At 46.3% G+C, this 18721-nt stretch overlaps 1 protein-coding gene across 1 annotated transcript in view; it reads left to right on the forward strand.

The window, feature by feature from the left end:
• Positions 1–6451, forward strand: part of LOC141270626 (uncharacterized) — a 42433-nt gene extending 35982 nt beyond the window's left edge. Inside the window, exon 12 of the mRNA XM_073680698.1 lies at positions 5215–6451. Coding sequence (XP_073536799.1) covers positions 5215–6344 — 1130 coding nt within the window. The 3' untranslated portion in view covers positions 6345–6451. The remainder of the gene's footprint in view (positions 1–5214) is intronic.
• Positions 6452–18721: the final 12270 nt, after the last annotated feature.

Here is an 18721-nt window from a genome sequence, read left to right on the forward strand (position 1 = left end):
AGTCGCTCTAGCTCAGTGAAATTGGCTGAAGGCGTCTGTGAGCTGCAATTTTAAATTCTTGCTACAGGTTCTCAATTGGGATCTAGGTCTGGACTGTGACTGGGTCATTCACACACATGAATATCCATTGCAGCTCTGCCAGTATGTTTAGAGTTGTTGTCCTGCTGGAAGGTGAACCTACGTTCAAGTCTTTTGCAGCCTCTAACAGGTATTCCCTCCAGGATTGTCCTGAATTTAGCTCCATTCAGCCTCCCTGTCTCCGCTGAATAAAAGCATCCCCACATCATGATGCTGCTCTCTCCATGTGTGACAGTGGGGATGGTGTTTTCAGGGTGATGTGCAGTGATAGTGTTCCTTCACACATAGTGTTTTGCATTTAACCAAAAAAGTTCTACTTTGGTCTCATTTGACCTAAGTACCTTCTCTCACATGCTCGCTGTGTCCCCTACATGGCTTTTTGCAAACTGGACTTATGGTTTGCTGTCAAGAATAGCTTTCTTCTTGCCTCTCTTCCATAAAGGCCAGATTTGTGGAGTATACGACTAATAATTGTCCTGTGGACATATTCTCCCACCTGAACTGTGGGTCTCTGCAGCTCCTCCAGAGTCACCATGGGCCTCTTGGGTGCTTCTCTCATTAGTGCACTCCTTGCTTGGGATGTGTGTTTAGGTGGATTGCCATGTCTTGCTATGTAGTTGTGCCGTACTCCTTTCCTTTTTGGATGATGAATTGAACAGTGCTCTGTCAGATGTTCAGAGCTTGGGCTATTTTTTTTTTATAACCTAATCCTGCTTTACTCTTCTCCACAACTTTATCCCTGACCTGTCTGGTGTGTTCCCATGTTTTAATGATGCTATTTAATCCCTAATTTTCTCAAACTTCTGAGGCCTTACAGAACACCTGCAGTTATTCTGAGAATAAATTACACCCAGGTGGATTTCATTTACTAATTATATGACTTCTAGAGGTCACTCAGAATTTTCTTTAGGGGTATTAGACTACAGGGGGCTGAATACCAATGCACGTCACAATTTTCAGATTTATATTTTTGTTTAATTAGAAAACTACAAATCATTTTCTTTACACGTCAGAATTGCTTGCTACTTCGTGTTGGTATGTCACATAAAATCCCAATAAGACCTATTTAAGTTTGTGGGGGTAACGTGAAAAAAACTTTGAAAACTTCAAGGGATATGAATACTTTTTCAAGGCACTGTATACCTTCAGGAATTCTATGTTACATGATTTAGAAGCTGAAAATAGATCTAGAGGGTTTCTGTACAGTTCTCGCTATGCACAACCAAATCTATCATTCCAAAGGGCCCATAGTTTTTCAAACTTGGTGATAGCATTTCTCTTTAGATACAGTGGTGGCCAAAAGTATTGGCACCCTCAGCCTAATACTTGGTTGCACAACCTTTAGCCAAAATAACTGTGAACAACCGCTTCCGGTAACCATCAATGAGTTTCTTACAATGCTCTGCTGGAATTGTAGACCATCCTTCTTTGGCAAACTGCTCCAGGTCCCTGATATTTGAAGGGTGCCTTCTCCAAACTGCCATTTTGAGATCTCTCCACAGGTGTTCTATGGGATTCAGGTCTGGACTCATTGCTGGCCACCTTAGAAGTCTCCAGTGCTTTCTCTCAAACCATTTTGTAGTGCTTTTGGAAGTGTGTTTTGGGTCATTGTCCTGCTGGAAGACCCATGACCTCTGAGGGAGACCCAGCTTTCTCACACTGGACCCTACATTATGCTGCAAAATTTGTTGGTAGTCTTCAGACTTCATAATGCCATGCACACGGTCATGCAGTCCAGTGTCAGAGGCAGCAAAGCAACCCCAAAACATCAGGGAACCTCGGCCATGTTTGACTGTAGGGACCGTGTTCTTTTCTTTGAATGCTTCTTTTTTTTTTTCCTGTACACTCTATGTTGATGCTTTTTCCCAAAAAACTCTACTTTTGTCTCATCTGACCAGAGAACATTCTTCCAAAACGTTTTAGGCTTTCTCAGGTAAGTTTTGGCAACCTCCAGTCTGGCTTTTTTATGTCTCAGGGTAAGAAGTGGGGTCATCCTGGGTATCCTACCATACAGTCCCTTTTCATTCAGACGCCGACGGATAGTACGGGTTGACACTGTTGTACCCTCGGCCTGCAGGGCAGCTTGAACTTGTTTGGATGTTAGTCGAGGTTCTTTATCCACCATCCGCACAATCTTGCGTTGAAATCTCTCGTCAATTTTTCTTTTCCGTCCACATCTAGGGAGGTTAGCCACAGTGCCATGGGCTTTAAACTTCTTGATGACACTGCGCACGGAAGACACAGGAACATTCAGGTCTTTGGAGATGGACTTGTAGCCTTGAGATTGCTCTTGCTTCCTCACAATTTGGTTTCTCAAGTCCTCAGACAGTTCTTTGGTCTTCTTTCTTTTCTCCATGCTCAATGTGGTATACACAAGGACACAGGACAGAGGTTGAGTCAACTTTAATCCATGTTAACTGGCTGCAAGTGTGATTTAGTTATTGCCAACACCTGTTAGGTGCCACAGGTAAGTTACAGGTGCTGTTATTTACACGAATTAGAGAAGCATCACATGATTTTTCAAACCGTGCCAATACTTTTTGTCCACCCCCTTTTTTAGGTTTAGTGTGGAATTATATCCAATTTGGCTTTAGGACAATTCTTTTTGTGTTTTTTCATTGAAGACAAATTAAATGAAGATAAGAATACCAAAGAATTTGTGATTGCAATCATTTCCAGGAAGAAACTGAGTATTATCTGACAGAATTGCAGGGGTGCCAATACTTTTGTCCGCCACTGTAGATACCTCTTTCCAAGTTCAGCAGCCAGTTAATCTTGTTTATGAAGTCTGGGATTTGGGGGTCTGGTCGATTATCCAATGTTGAGCTATTATTTTTCTAGCCATGGATAACATTCAAGAAAAAGCAGTTTTATCATACTCGTCAATAGCTAAATCTTCAACATATTCCATATGCATACCAAAGGAGTGGCGTCTAATTGTACTAAGTAAATTCTATGTATACTTTCTACTGCGCCCTTCCAAAAGGATTCCAAGTTAGACCAAAGCATATGCAGCAAATCTGCTGAGTGTCTTACATCTAGCACATGGTGAATGTGGTCTAAGCCCAATATCAAAAAGGAAGTTATATAAACTTAACGTATCACATATAGCTGGGAGAGGCTGTGAGGTTCACTTAAAGGGGTTTTCCCACGAACAAAGCTAATTTTAATCAACATTTTAATCAGTAGATCTTGTAATACTAATAATTTCCACAATTGGATTGTTTAAACAAAAATGTTCCTGTGCTGAGATAATCTTATAAATGTGCCCCTGCTGTGTACTGTGTAATGGCTGTGTGTGACCGTGCAAGAACATGGTCTGATCATACCACAGCTCCGGGGCAGGTGAGCAAGCAAAAGAGAGGATACAGACAGGACAGCATGGGGTCACAGCTGATTCTTTCTGTAAGGTAAAACATTACTTAAAACAGACAGGCAAATGTTTTACCTCACAAAAAGAATCAGCTGTGATCCCGTGCTGTAATGTCTGTATACTCTTTAGCTTCCTCCCCTGTCCAGGAGATGTGGTATGATCAGACCATGTTCCTGCGTTGTCAGACACAGCCATTACACTGTACAGAGCAGGGGCACATTTATAAGATTATCTCAGCATAGGGACATTGCTTTAAAACACATCCAATTGTGGAACTTATTATACCAAAATGTATTAATTAAAATGTAGTTTGTGTATGGGAAAACCCCTTTAAGGATAGTTGGGAAATCCCATCTAGTATGTCCTGCCAATGCTCATCATCAATGATGCCTATTATGCGTTCCCATTTAGCTATAGAGCGTATAGGGTGTTTCACTAGAACAAAATCCAGAAGACCATTCACAATACTGATATAAGACCCCTAAAGCAGTGAAGTGGCTATTCTGTGAATAATCATATTTTTAGGAAGGCCTAACCAAGACACATCCCTTTCTTCCTCGTATGCTTGTCTCAGTTGAAAATATTTATAACATTGAGAATGAGGTAACCCCAACTGTTTGTCATTGGGAAAGTTCCTTAATTAGGTCATCTGTTAACCCCTTTATGACGTCAGGCGTAATAGTAGGCCTCACGTCATAACCCACTATTTCGTGCGGGCTCCGGCGCTGAACCCGCACTTTTCCAGGCACATGTCAGCTGATATATACAGCTGACATGTCCCCGCGTGGAATCGCGATCCTCGCGTGGCTGTTAACAAGTTAAATACTGCTGTCAATCTCTGACAGCGGCATTTAACTCGCGCGCAAACCAGATGCGCGTAATTGGCCCCACCCATCGGCAACCCCATCACGTTATCGCGGGTCACCGATGGGTTGGCATGACAACCTGGGGTCTGCAGGAGACCCCTGTGGTTGTCACTGTCAGATTGCTATGAGCGCCACCTAATGGTTGGCGCTCATAGCAAGTGAGCAAATCTGCTACATACAGGCGATCTGCTCATCACCTGTGTGTAGTGCAGGAGATCTGACAATTGCTGCCTCTAGTCTCCCATGGAGAATATTGAAGCATGCAAAAAGTGTTAAAAAAAAGTTTTTAAAAATATTAAAAAAAATATATAAAAGTTTAAATCAATTCACCCCCCTTTCGCTCCTTTCAAGATAAAATAATAAAAAAACAACACACATACACATATTCGGTATCGCCGAGTTCAGAATCACCCGATCTATCAATATAAAAAAATAATTAATCAAATCGATAAACGGCATAACGAGAAAAAAGTTCTAAACGCCAGAATTACGCTGGAGCCCTCACTGAACCGGGATTGATGGCCTGGGGCATACTAATACGCCCCAGGCTTTAAAGGGGTTAAGAGAAGGGAAAAAAAATTCTGAATATTGCAAAAGAAATGTTTTCCCTTTTGTGTTGACATTTTCCGAGACCCATTTATTGGTTACGTTTTTTTGGTATCATTTTGGCCTACATAACGTTTTTTTGCTGATGTGTTATTCCAGTATTTGGGAGGCAGAACGAACAAACAGGGTCGACCATCATGCTCTACTAGTTCGTGCTCTGAGGTCTAATGTTTGATTGTCAGCTGGTTTTGTACAAATAACTTGCAATTTCTATGTATAGTATAGAAATGTTATACACATATATTTTTTAAGGATATTTTATTTAAAAATAATAATCTTTATTCTTTGCAGATGACTGTACCAGATCCCAGGGACAAGTGACATCTGTAATTTTTAAATCAGATGACTTTGCTATCACACAAGATATAACTGAAGTCAATGCCATTACTCCAGATGTACCATCATCCCTTCACAGCAAAGATCTGTCATCTGATCCTTTTAAACAGGTTCGAAGTTCTGATTCATCACAGACTATTAAGAAAAATAAAAGTCCCCAAAAAGGCATTAAAAACCAAACTGCTCTTAAAGCAAAGAAGCTGTTATCAAGTGCAGAAAATAGAAATATTTTTTCCCTCAAAATGTCTGTTGTTACTCATAAAAAAACTCACACAAAGGAGAAAAGATTTTCTTGTGCAGAGTGTGGGAAATATTTTAAGAAGAAATCAGATTTTGTTAAGCACCAGCGAACTCACACACAGGAGAAGCCATATTCATGTTCAGAATGTGGGAAATGTTTTAGCCAGAAGTCACGGATTGGTAGACACCAGAGAACTCACACAGGGGAGAAGCCATATTCATGTTCAGAATGTGGGAAATGTTTTAGTCAGAAGTCACGTCTTGGTAGACACCAGAGAACTCACACAGGGGAGAAGCCATATTCATGTTCAGAATGTGGGAAATGTTTTAATCAGAAATCAAATTTAGTTGTCCATCAGAGAATTCATATGGGGGAGAAAGCTTTTTCATGTGCAGAATGTGGGAAATGTTTTACAAGGAAATCATGTCTTGTTACACACCAGAGGGCTCATACTGGGGAGAAGCCTTTTTTATGTGCAGAATGCGGGAAATGTTTTATTCAGAAATCTAGTTTAGTTGTCCATCAGAGAACTCACACAGGGCAGAAACCTTTTTCATGTGCAGAATGTGGGAAATATTTTGCATATAAATCACATCTTGTTAGACACCAGGGAACTCACACAGTGAAGAAGCCATATTCATGTGCAGAATGTGGGAAATGTTTTATAGAGAAATCACGTCTTGTTAGACACCAGATGATTCACACAGGGAAGAAGCCATATTCATGTTTCCAATGTGGGAAATGTTTTATAGAGAAATCGCCTCTTGTTAAACACGAGAGAACTCACACTGGGAGAAACCATATATTTTTACAAACTGTAGAAGAAAACAGACTGTCAAAGTAACGACAAATAAATAAATGAGAAAGGAAAAGCAGGTTAGTACTTACATTAGAATTAAAGTATATGCATAACAAAAGGGTAGAACCTCCACTAAATAACCCTCATTAACAGGACCTAAAACTTAGCTTTTATTAAATATATATAACGGAGGGTGTAGAAATAAACCAATTAAAATTGCTTTGCCCCCAGTTTGCTGATTTGACACTTTATTTTGAGCAAAATTTGCTGCTATTCCTAAATCAATGGCATCCCGTTGTGTCCCTTCCCCGATGACGCCATGTAAACGGTGAAACATGTAGGGGGGACTTATTTTAATAGTTTGACCTGTTTTGCTTATAAACTATGACACCCGGTATGCCATTGATTTAGGAATATCAGCAAATTTTGCTCAATATAAAGTGTGGGTCAAATTAACAAACTGGGAACAAAGCAATGTTAATTGGTTTATTTCTACACCCTCCGTTATATATATTTAATTAAAGCTAATTTGTATGTCCTGTTAGTGAGGGTTATTTAGTGGGGATTCTCCCCTTTTGTTATGTATTGTAGAATCCCTCCCAGGACTGTATGTACCCCACTGTTTTTTCTAAAGTATATGCAGCTCGTAATAGACATCTCCCATCTAAAAAGAAACATATCATTAGCATTGAATATTTCATATTCTTATATATTCACTATATGGAGAAGAATATTGCAATCCCCCCCCCCCCCCACTCCCAATGCACCCCACTCAAAAAATACCCAACATTTCTTCCTCTTTTTTCCTATCTCCTCTCTCCCCTTTCCCAGTCCAAAATAATGCGGTAAGATTATCTCTAGAGAGTGAAAAAGAGAGTAATGCTCACCGACACCACAAGCTCCAGATAACAGCTACTTAGTAAGACAGAGAGGGAAACACTCATCCACAGATCTTAAAGAGAAAAGATACAGTATTTTTAATACAAAATTTAATTGACTGCTTTAACAGTTTTTTAGTTATACATTTTTTCTTCAGTCACTGGGGGCTGCCATTTGCATTTTGTTCTGTTAGTGTCTGAGCATGAATACCTCAAATACAACAGCCCATGTACATAGGAGTCTGCAGTCGCTCTCTGACCACATCTCCTGTATTGTGGCTGCCTCGAGCGGTGAGTCGGGCATGACCTCTGGGTTGTTCAGGTCACAGCTCTGGGAGGAGCTCCCAGCTGTGCTGCCAGGGTAGAGGCTAGCATAGAGCTGCTCCTATGAGGGGATGAGGTCACAGGAAGGAGTTCGGGTCTCCTCCATCCCGTGCAGACTCGAAAACAGGAAACAGTGTGTGCTGTGGCTGACAGTGATCAGATGAGGCTTGTGAGTGCAGGAGATCCTGAAAGGGCTGAGGGGCCTGCAAAATGGACCTGTGTGGGGATGGGGATGAGGACATAGGACTAGATTTGAGTGGTCTGATGATGTATTTTGGGGGCAAAAAAACATGCATGATGTTAGATTTGGGGCTGCATGTTGGAGGGTTACACAGGGAAATGGGTGCTGCTACTTGTATGGGACTGCTTATTGGGGAGGTGATATGGGTCTGTGTGGAGAAGGTGATGAGGTTTGTGCGGAGAAGGGGGTGATGATGAGGGGTTGTGCAAGGAAAGGGATGATGATGATGAGTAGCTGTGTGGAGAAGTAGGTGATGATGAGGAGCTGTGCAGAGAAGGGGTGATGATGATGATGATGATAATAATGAGGAGGGGCTGTGGAGAAAGGGGCGAGGATGAGTTATGCTACATCGAGCAGCACCAACTAACAGAATCGGTGCTGCCCGCCGGCCTCGGTGACACTGTCTTCTTGTCAGTATCACTTTGCAGTCACCCACATAATGGCTCCGCATTGTGAGCCTAAACTTTATTTTCTCGTATCCTTTTGTAAACACCCAGAGGGGAGGAGATGTGTGATGTCACACACATGTGAGCAGATACCGCCCACATTTACTTCATTCATAATGTGAACTAGCACTACACTGAGTTTTCATGAGAAATTTTATCAGCTGTTCCGCCTAGTGTTTAATAGTAAAAAATATCAAACCTTTTTAAATTATTTTTCATATAATCCTGGATCCCAGCTTCAAAGGGCTAGCAAATGGTTTGTAAGTGGGCAGAATATTTCCTATTGACTGTATAGAGCATATGTGTCTAACTCCAGCTCGTGGGCCAAATCTGGCCTGCAGTGTGGTTATATTTGGCCCACGACACTACAACCACCACCCTTATGTGGGGCCATTTTTCTGTATGGAGGACTCTGTGGGGCCTATTATTCTGTATGGAGGGCCCATTATACTGTATACTGGTTGGCCCCTTGACTTTGTCCAAGTTTTTCATTTTGGCCCTGTGCGTGTTTAAGTTTGACATCCCTGGTATAGAGAGAAGGGAGGGAAAGACACAGGATATTTGAAATGCCACAATTTAGCCCATCGTCCATTCACAAACAGCAACTTTTAAATGGGTCAATCCGGGTCATCTTGGAAATATAAGCCTACGGTCAGAACACAGGAAACTCGAATACAGCCTTTGTACGGCACAAAGTAAAACATAAAGCAAAAACTCCATACAATAGTGTTGGTTGGCCCGCCTGGCTTAGAGTCTAGCTTCTTAGTCCTTTAGCAAAGGCTCTCCATCCAGGATATCTGCATACCTCCATACACACAGACATGTGTGAGACTAACAGGTCTCATTTTACAAAGTGAACCACACCCAGGTGTAGAGATGTGGTGAGCAACCGTTCAGCTGCTCATAATCAACCTGTCATGGCCGATTAACCCCTTTAAGTCCTATATGTATTAAAGCATTACTCCTGGTTTATCTTCCATCCATTATGTGTCTAACAGCCACTTAGGCCAGTTTCACACGACCGGATATTTCCGGTACTGGAAAAATGAGTACCGGAGTTATCCGTGTCTACCTATGTGGCATACATGTGGCAACTGTGTGCCGCATCAGGATCACACGTACCGGTGTCTGGGAATCAACAGTACAGTTAGCGCTGTTCCTAAGCGACAGTTCCTGAAGGAATCACTCATCATTGTCCCCTGCTTGTGCTGTGATCAGCACCAGCATGGGACAATGTTGAGAGTAGTATTCAGTGCTGTGGAGTCGGTAAGCCAAACTTCCGACTCCTCAATTTCCATGTCACCGACTCCACGACTCCGTCTCCCTCATGCTTGGCTCATGTTTAAGTGATAAATTTAAAAAAGTCTAGACCTTTAGATCAGGAATAGGACAGACATTTACAGAACATTTCATAACTTTTCCAAATTTTTATGAAAAAATATTCCCCACAAACTGCATTGAACTACTATACCCAATTTATTATATATATTAGGAGTTGGAGTCGACTCCACCAAAAAGGACACCGACTCTCCGACTCCACAGCCCTGGTAGTATTCACCTCCCGATGTCTCCAAAACCTATAAAAATAAGAATACATTTTTTAAAAAAAAACATCATACTCACCTGGCTTGAGGCGCCACACATGCCGAGGAGCAGAGCAGAGAATGACTCGCTGCAGCGAGCAGGCACCTGACCGGCACTGTGCTTATGAGCAATTTCCTGCAACTCACTGAGCTCAGTGACCGAGTCATTTTCCTCTGCGTGTGCGGTCGCCTCAAGCCAAGTATGATGATTTTTTTATTTCATTCTTATTTTTACAGGTTTTGGAGACGTCGGGAGGTGAATACTACTCTCAACATTGTCCCCTGCTGGTGCCGATTGCAGCGTAAGCAGGTGATAATGATGAGTGATTCCTTCAGCACCCGGCACTTAGGAACAGCGCTAACTGTACCGCTGATTCCCAGACTCCGGTACTTGTCACACTGATGACACACGGATATGATCCGTGTGTCATCAGTGTGGGACGTTTTGCGGCCCGTGCAGCGAGTAAAAACAGACATCACGGGTCCGTGGAAACAAACTGACATGTGCGCAGACCCACGTGTGCAAACTGTCACCACACGTACTGGAGACACTGACGTGTGAAAGAGGCCTTACAGTGTGTTCACACGAAATAGTACTGGCCGACTGGGTTTCCATCTGCCTGGCTTAGCAATTTCATGCTTCAATAAAAGGTCAGCACTTTATTTGGTATTGAGTGCTGCTATTTTTTCTTAAATGGATTATCTCTACAGCGGCCTTGTACAGGAAATTTTAGGACTACAGCAGCATCACACATTCTATACAGAAGAATAGAGTTCTCTCCATAGTTCTCTGTACAATTACATATAAATCCGACAAGGTCTTCATATTTAGGCAGTTTCTATTTTACTCAAACGGTCTTTGTATGAACAAGATCAGAGTCTCATTATACTGAGTAGACAAGCTTCAGCGACAAAGACCGTCTCGTACTAACACGCTGGGGGCCCAAAGTATCCAGCCACGGAGCCCAGATTCTCGTATTTTTAGCTCCAGCGTTTCTTTAAGAATAAATCCCTTTCTCATACAGTCCTGTAATAATGACTTTGTTAATCACGTTTTGTAGGAGGGTTCGTCTGAATCCATCTAAATGTTATCAATTGATGTGTAAGAAACCATAAATGTCCTACCGCACTTTTACCACGTGTGTCCAGTGTCAGTTCTTCTACATACCCTAATAAAAGAAACCTTGGTGTCTCCGACCAAACCTGCTGATTATGATTATACAATTGTAATAACTTAACTCAAAAAAAGAATTTATAATCCGGCAGTATGTGTATAGCTTTCACGAAGTACTTCGGACCTTTGACCCCTGGACGTACACCAACCATGTGGAGAAACAGATAAGTCATAGTTGTGACAGTCTGCAAAATTCTCTAGGATATAGATCTGACCGCTTCAAGTATACTTGTCCATTGATCATCAGTGACTGGTTCTAATGTCATTTTCCCATTTACTCATAGTGTATGGATGACCCTAAAATACACTCTAACCTTTTCAGGGGAACTTATGTGAACGTCTCCAAACTTTTGAATGCACATGTCCAACTGTTCAATGTTTCAGTACTTTTGCACGACTTGCTGTTCTCTCACAAGGAGCTTAAAGGGGTTGTCCACGACTTTTGATTACCCCCCCCCCCCCAATGCATCCCCCTGGGGCCCCTAAGGATTTTTGTAATAAGCTTATGTTGCATACACTGCCTGTGAGCGGCGCAATCACTGGCCGCGCACAGACATCACGTCACCCCCGGATCTCTGTCTTCCTGGTTCCATGGTGGATGCCAGGCTGTGGGTGGGGTTATCCCCCACGTCACACCCGGCATCCACCACGCACTCTGACTCTCCCCATTCATTAGGAAAACGCGCGGTGGATGCTGGGTGTGACGCGGGGGGTAACCCCACCCACAACCCAGCAGCCACCGCGGGGACCCCAGCGCTGAGTCATGCCTCACCTTTATACCCAGCTAATTGGGGTATAAAGTTCCGCCTGCACACACCGGCCGAGGCTGTGCACCCGCAGGAGGTGTCGTCACCGGCTCTTGGTCATTAGAATATGACGTCTGCATGATACCGGCCGATCGTGCAGGTGACATTATTGGAGCAGTCACCTCTGCAGCCAGAGCGGCGCTATTAACAATCTTCCTTAACAGATAATGAAAACTTTCATAGATGAAGAAGATAAAATAGGAGAAATTCTGGGACCTCAATGTCACCTCAGAAATGAGTCGTCTCCACAAAAGAAAGATCCGTTCTGGGAATTTACTGCTAAACTTATAAGACTATTAATGTCCTAAACATAACAGGACATTCAGCAATGTAATGCCGCCATATAGTAGAGATCCGGTCACTGGGGATAATGACCTCAGTTGTGGGGTCTATTTGTCTCCAGAGAAATCACACGTTACATCCCACACATCAAACTGTAAAGGGGCGTGGGGTAATTGAGCCATAGTGCGGAGCAAATAATGCTGTAACCGTGACTGAGGGTCCGTGTAAGTAAGAGACCAGGAGAGACTTCTACCAAGATGCCCCAAAGGCTCAGGGCAGAGAAAGGGGCTGCAAGGGGGAAACTGGGTGTGCCAAGGAGGAAACCATAATATACATGCGGCTCCGCACACCTCATACACACGCGGCTCCACTTCGCACACCTCGTACACACGTGGCTCCGCTCCACACGCCTCGTACACACGTGGCTCCGCTCCACACGCCTCGTACACACGCGGCTCCGCTCCGTACATCTCGTACGCACGTGGCTCCGCTCCACACACCTCGTACGCACGTGGCTCCGCTCCGTACACCTCGTACGCACGTGGCTCCGCTCCGTACACCTCGTACACGCGCGGCTCCGCTCCGTACACCTCGTACACACGCGGCTCTGCTCCGTACACCTCGTACACACATTACACTATAGCTCCCATAGAAGTGGATGGAGCGGGGTCACACATTACACTATAGATCCCATAGTAGTAGATGGCGCGGGGTCATACATTACACTACTGTTTCCATAGAAGTGGATGGAGCAGGGTCACATGTATATAATTCCATCCTGTGTGATACAATCCGCTGAGCCCTGTATTTAATCCCATCATGTGATACACTTCATGTATCTAATCCCAGCATGTGATACAGTCCGTACGCCTCGTACGCACGTGGCTCCGCACTGTACACCTCGTACGCACGCGGCTCCACTCTGTACACCTTGTACGCATGCGGGTCCGCTACGTACACCTCATACATGCGCGGCTCTGCTCCGTACACAGGCGGCTCCGCTCCGTACACCTCATACACACGCGGCTCCGCTCTGTACACCTCGTATGCACGCGGCTCTGCTCTGTACACATCGTACACACACGGTTCCGCTCCGTACACCTCGTACACACGCGGCTCTGCTCCGTACACTTCGTACCAGCGCGGCTCCGCTCCGTACACCTCGTACACACGCGGCTCCGCTCCGTACACCTCGTACACACGCGGCTCTGCTCCGTACACCTCGTACACACATTACACTATAGCTCCCATAGAAGTGGATGGATTGTGGTCACACATTACACTATAGCTCCCATAGAAGTGGATGGAGCAGGGTCACATGTACAGTACAGACCAAAAGTTTGGACACACCTTCTCATTTAAAGAATTTTCTGCATTTTCATGACTTTGAAAATTGTACATTCACACTGAAGGCATCAAAACTATGAATTAACACATGTGGAATTATATACTTAACAAAAAAGTGTGAAATAACTGAAAATATGTCTTCTATTCTAGGTGCTTCAAAGTCGCCACCTTTTGCTTTGATGACTGCTTTGCACACTCTTGGCATTCTCTTGATGAGCTTCAAGAGGTAGTCACCGAAAATGGTTTCCACTTCACAGGTGTGCCCTGTCAGGTTTAATAAGTGGGATTTCTTGCCTTATAAATGGGGTTGGGACTATCAGTTTTGTTGTGCATAAGTCTGGTGGATACACAGCTGATAGTCCTACTGAATAGACTGTTAGCTGCTTTTTTCTTGCCATAATACCAATTCTAAGTAAAGAAAAACGAGTGGCCATCATTACTTTAAGAAATGAAGGTCAGTCAGTCCGAAAAATTGGGCAAACTTTGAAAGTGTCCCCAAGTACAGTTGCAAAAACCATCAAGCGCTACAAAGAAACTGGCTCACATGGAAAGGAAGACCAAGAGTCACCTCTGCTTCTGAGGATAAGTTTATCCGAGTCACCAGCCTCAGAAATCGCAGGTTAACAGCAGCTCAGATTAGAGACCAGGTCAATGCCACACAGAGTTCTAGCAGCAGACACATCTCTTCAACAACTGTTAAGAGGAGACTTTGTGCAGCAGGCCTTCATGGTAAAATAGCTGCTAGGAAACCACTGCTAAGGACAGGCAACAAGCATAAGAGACTTGTTTGGGCTAAACAACTCAAGGAATGGACATTAGACCAGTGGAAATCTGTGCTTTGGTCTGATGAGTCCAAATTTGAGATCTTTGGTTCCAACCACCGTGTCTTTGTGCGATGCAGAAAAGGTGAACGGATGGACTCTACATGCCTGGTTCCCACCGTGAAGCATGAAGGAGGAGGTGTGATGGTGTGGGGGTGCTTTGCTGGTGACACTGTTGGGGATTTATTCAAAATTGAAGGCATCCTGAACCAGCATGGCTACCACAGCATCTTGCAGCGACATGCTATTCCATCTGGTTTGCGTTTAGTTGGACCATCATTTATTTTTCAACAGGACAATGACCCCAACCACACCACCAGGCTGTGTAAGGGCTATTTGACCAAGAAGAAGAGTGATCGGGGGCTACGCCAGATGACCTGGCCTCCACAGTCACCAGACCTGAACCCAATCGAGATGGTTTGGGGTGAGCTGGACCGCAGAGTGAAGGCAAAAGGGCCAACAAGTGCTAAGCATCTCTGGGAACTCCTTCAAGATTGTTGGAACACCATTTCCGGTGACTACCTCTTGAAGCTCATCAAGAGAATGCCAAGAGTGTGCAAAGCAGTCATCAAAGCAAAAGGTGGCTACTTTGAAGAACCTAGAATATAAGACATATTTTCAGTTGTTTCACACTTTTTTGTTAAGTATATAATTCCACATGTGTTAATTCATAGTTTTGATGCTTTCAGTGTGAATGTACAATTTTCAAAGTCATGAAAATACAGAAAAATCTTTAAATGAGAAGGTGTGTCCAAACTTTTGGTCTGTACTGTATATAATTCCATCCTGTGTGATACAATCTGCTGAGCCCTGTATTTAATCCCATCATGTGATACACTTCATGTATCTAATCCCAGCATGTGATACAGTCCGTACGGCTCGTACGCACGCGGCTCCGCTCTGTACACCTCGTACGCACGCGGCTCCGCTCTGTACACCTCGTACGCACGCGGCTCCGCTATGTACACCTTGTACGCACGCGGGTCCGCTACGTACACCTCATACACACACCGCTTCGTACACCTCATACACGCGCGGCTCTGCACCGTACACAGGCGGCTCCGCTCCGTACACCTCATACACACGCGGCTCCGCTCTGTACACCTCGTACGCACGCGGCTCCGCTCTGTACACGTCGTACACACACGGCTCCGTACACCTCGTACACACACCGCTCCGTACACCTCGTACACACACCGCTCCGTACACCTCGTACACACACCGCTCTGCTCCGTACATCTCGTACCCGCGCGGCTCTACTTCGTACCAGCGCGACTCTGCTCCGTACACCTCGTACACGCGCGGCTCTGCTCCGTACACCTCGTACATGCGCGGCTCCGCTCTGTGCACCTCGTACACGCGCGGCTCCCCTCCGTACACCTCGTACACACGCGGCTCCGCTCCGTACACCTCGTACACACGCATCTCTGCTCCGTACACCTCGTAAACACATTACACTATAGCTCCCATAGAAGTGGATGGATCGTGGTCACACATTACACTATAGCTCCCATAGAAGTGGATGGAGCAGGGTCACATGTATATAATTCCATCCTGTGTGATACAATCCGCTGAGCCCTGTATTTAATCCCATCATGTGATACACTTCATGTATCTAATCCCAGCATGTGATACAGTCCGTACGGCTCGTACGCACGCGGCTCCGCTCTGTACACCTCGTACGCACGCGGCTCCGCTACGTACACCTCATACACACACCGCTTCGCTACGTAAACCTCATACACACACCGCTTCGTACACCTCATACGCGCGCGGCTCTGCACCGTACACAGGCGGCTCCGCTCCGTACACCTCATACACACGCGGCTCCGCTCTGTACACCTCGTACACACACGGCTCCGTACACCTCGTACACACACCGCTCCGTACACCTCGTACACACGCGGCTCTGTTCCGTACACCTCGTACCCGTGCGGCTCTGCTCCGTACACTTCGTACTAGCGCGACTCTGCTCCGTACACCTCGTACACGCGCGGCTCTGCTCCGTATACCTCGAACACGCTCGGCTCTGCTCCGTACACCTCGAACACGCTCGGCTCTGCTCAGTACATCTAGTACACACATTACACTATAGCTCCAATAGAGGTGGATGGTGCAGGGTCACACATTACACCACTGCTCCCATAGAAGTGGATGGAGCAGGGTCACACATTACACTATAGCTCCCATTGAAGTGGATGGTTCGTGGTCACACATTACACTATAGCTCCCATAGAAGTGGATGGAGCGGGGTCACACATTACACTATAGATCCCATAGTAGTAGATGACGCGGGGTCATACATTACACTACTGTTCCCATAGAAGTGGATGGAGCAGGGTCACATGTATATAATTCCATCCTGTGTGATACAATCCGCTAAGCCCTGTATTTAATCCCATCATGTGATACACTTCATGTATCTAATCCCAGCATGTGATACAGTCCGTACACCTCGTACGCACGCGGCTCTGCTCCGTACACCTCATACGCACGCGGCTCCGTTCTGTACACCTCGTACACACACCACTCCGTACACAGGCGGCTCAGCTTCGTACGCCTCGTACACACACGGCTCCAATCCGTACACATGCGGCTCCGTACGCCTCGTACACGCGCGGCTCCGCTCCGTACGCCTCGTACACACGGCTCTGCTCCGTACACCTTGTACACACGCAGCTCCTCTCCGTACACCTCGTACACACGCGGCTCCGCTCCGTACGCCTCGTACACATGGCTCTGCTCCGTACACCTTGTACACACGCGGCTCCTCTCCGTACACCTTGTACACACGCGGCTCCTCTCCGTACACCTCGTACACACGCGGCTCCGCTCCGTATACCTCGTACACACGCGGCTCCGCTCCGTACACCTCGTACACACGCGTCTCTGCTCCGTACACCTCGTAAACACATTACACTATAGCTCCCATAGAAGTGGATGGATCGTGGTCACACATTACACTATAGCTCCCATAGAAGTGGATGGAGCAGGGTCACATGTATATAATTCCATCCTGTGTGATACAATCCGCTGAGCCCTGTATTTAATCCCATCATGTGATACACTTCATGTATCTAATCCCAGCATGTGATACAGTCCGTATGGCTCGTACGCACGCGGCTCCGCTCCGTACACCTCGTACGCACGCGGGTCCGCTACGTACACCTCATACACACACCGCTTCGCTACGTAAACCTCATACACACACCGCTTCGTACACCTCATACGCGCGCGGCTCTGCACACGTGCGGCTCTGCACCGTACACAGGCGGCTCCGCTCCGTACACCTCATACACACGCGGCTCCGCTTTGTACACCTCGTACGCACGCGGCTGCGCTCTGTACACCTCGTACGCACGCGGCTCCGCTCTGTACACGTCGTACACACGCGGCTCCGCTCCGTACGCCTCGTACACACGGCTCTGCTCCGTACACCTTGTACACACGCGGCTCCTCTCCGTACACCTCGTACACACGCGGCTCCGCTCCGTACACCTCGTACACACGCGTCTCTGCTCCGTACACCTCGTAAACACATTACACTGTAGCTCCCATAGAAGTGGATGGATCGTGGTCACACATTACACTATAGCTCCCATAGAAGTGGATGGAGCAGGGTCACATGTATATAATTCCATCCTGTGTGATACAATCCGCTGAGCCCTGTATTTAATCCCATCATGTGATACACTTCATGTATCTAATCCCAGCATGTGATACAGTCCGTACGGCTCGTACGCACGCGGCTCCGCTCCGTACACCTCGTACGCACGCGGCTCCGCTCCGTACACCTCGTACGCACGCGGGTCCGCTACGTACACCTCATACACACACCGCTTCGCTACGTAAACCTCATACACACACCGCTTCGTACACCTCATACGCGCGCGGCTCTGCACACGTGCGGCTCTGCACCGTACACAGGCGGCTCCGCTCCGTACACCTCATACACACGCGGCTCCGCTTTGTACACCTCGTACGCACGCGGCTCCGCTCTGTACACCTCGTACGCACGCGGCTCCGCTCCGCTCTGTACACGTCGTACACACACGGCTCCGTACACCTCGTACCCGTGCGGCTCTGCTCCGTACGCCTCGTACACACGCGGCTCCGCTCCGTACACCTCGTACACACGCGGCTCCGCTCCGTATACCTCGAACACGCTCGGCTCTGCTCCGTACACCTCGTACACACGCGGCTCCGCTCCGTACACCTCGTACACACGCGGCTCCGCTCCGTACACCTCGTACACACGCGGCTCCGCTCCGTACACCTCGTACACACGCGGCTCCGCTCCGTACACCTCGTACACACGCGGCTCCGCTCCGTACACCTCGTACACACGCGGCTCCGCTCCGTACACCTCGTACACACGCGGCTCCGCTCCGTACACCTCGTACACACGCGGCTCTGCTCCGTACACCTCGTACACGCGCGGCTCTGCTACATCCACACTGTAAACCCCTCCTGACCCCACACATAACCTTCACCTCATCCAGCACCATGACAACCAGCAC

Source organism: Phyllobates terribilis, unplaced genomic scaffold (assembly GCF_046119375.1).
Source record: "Phyllobates terribilis strain yellow unplaced genomic scaffold, ASM4611937v1 Scaffold_5__5_contigs__length_657084704, whole genome shotgun sequence".
Taxonomy (NCBI): domain Eukaryota; kingdom Metazoa; phylum Chordata; class Amphibia; order Anura; family Dendrobatidae; genus Phyllobates; species Phyllobates terribilis.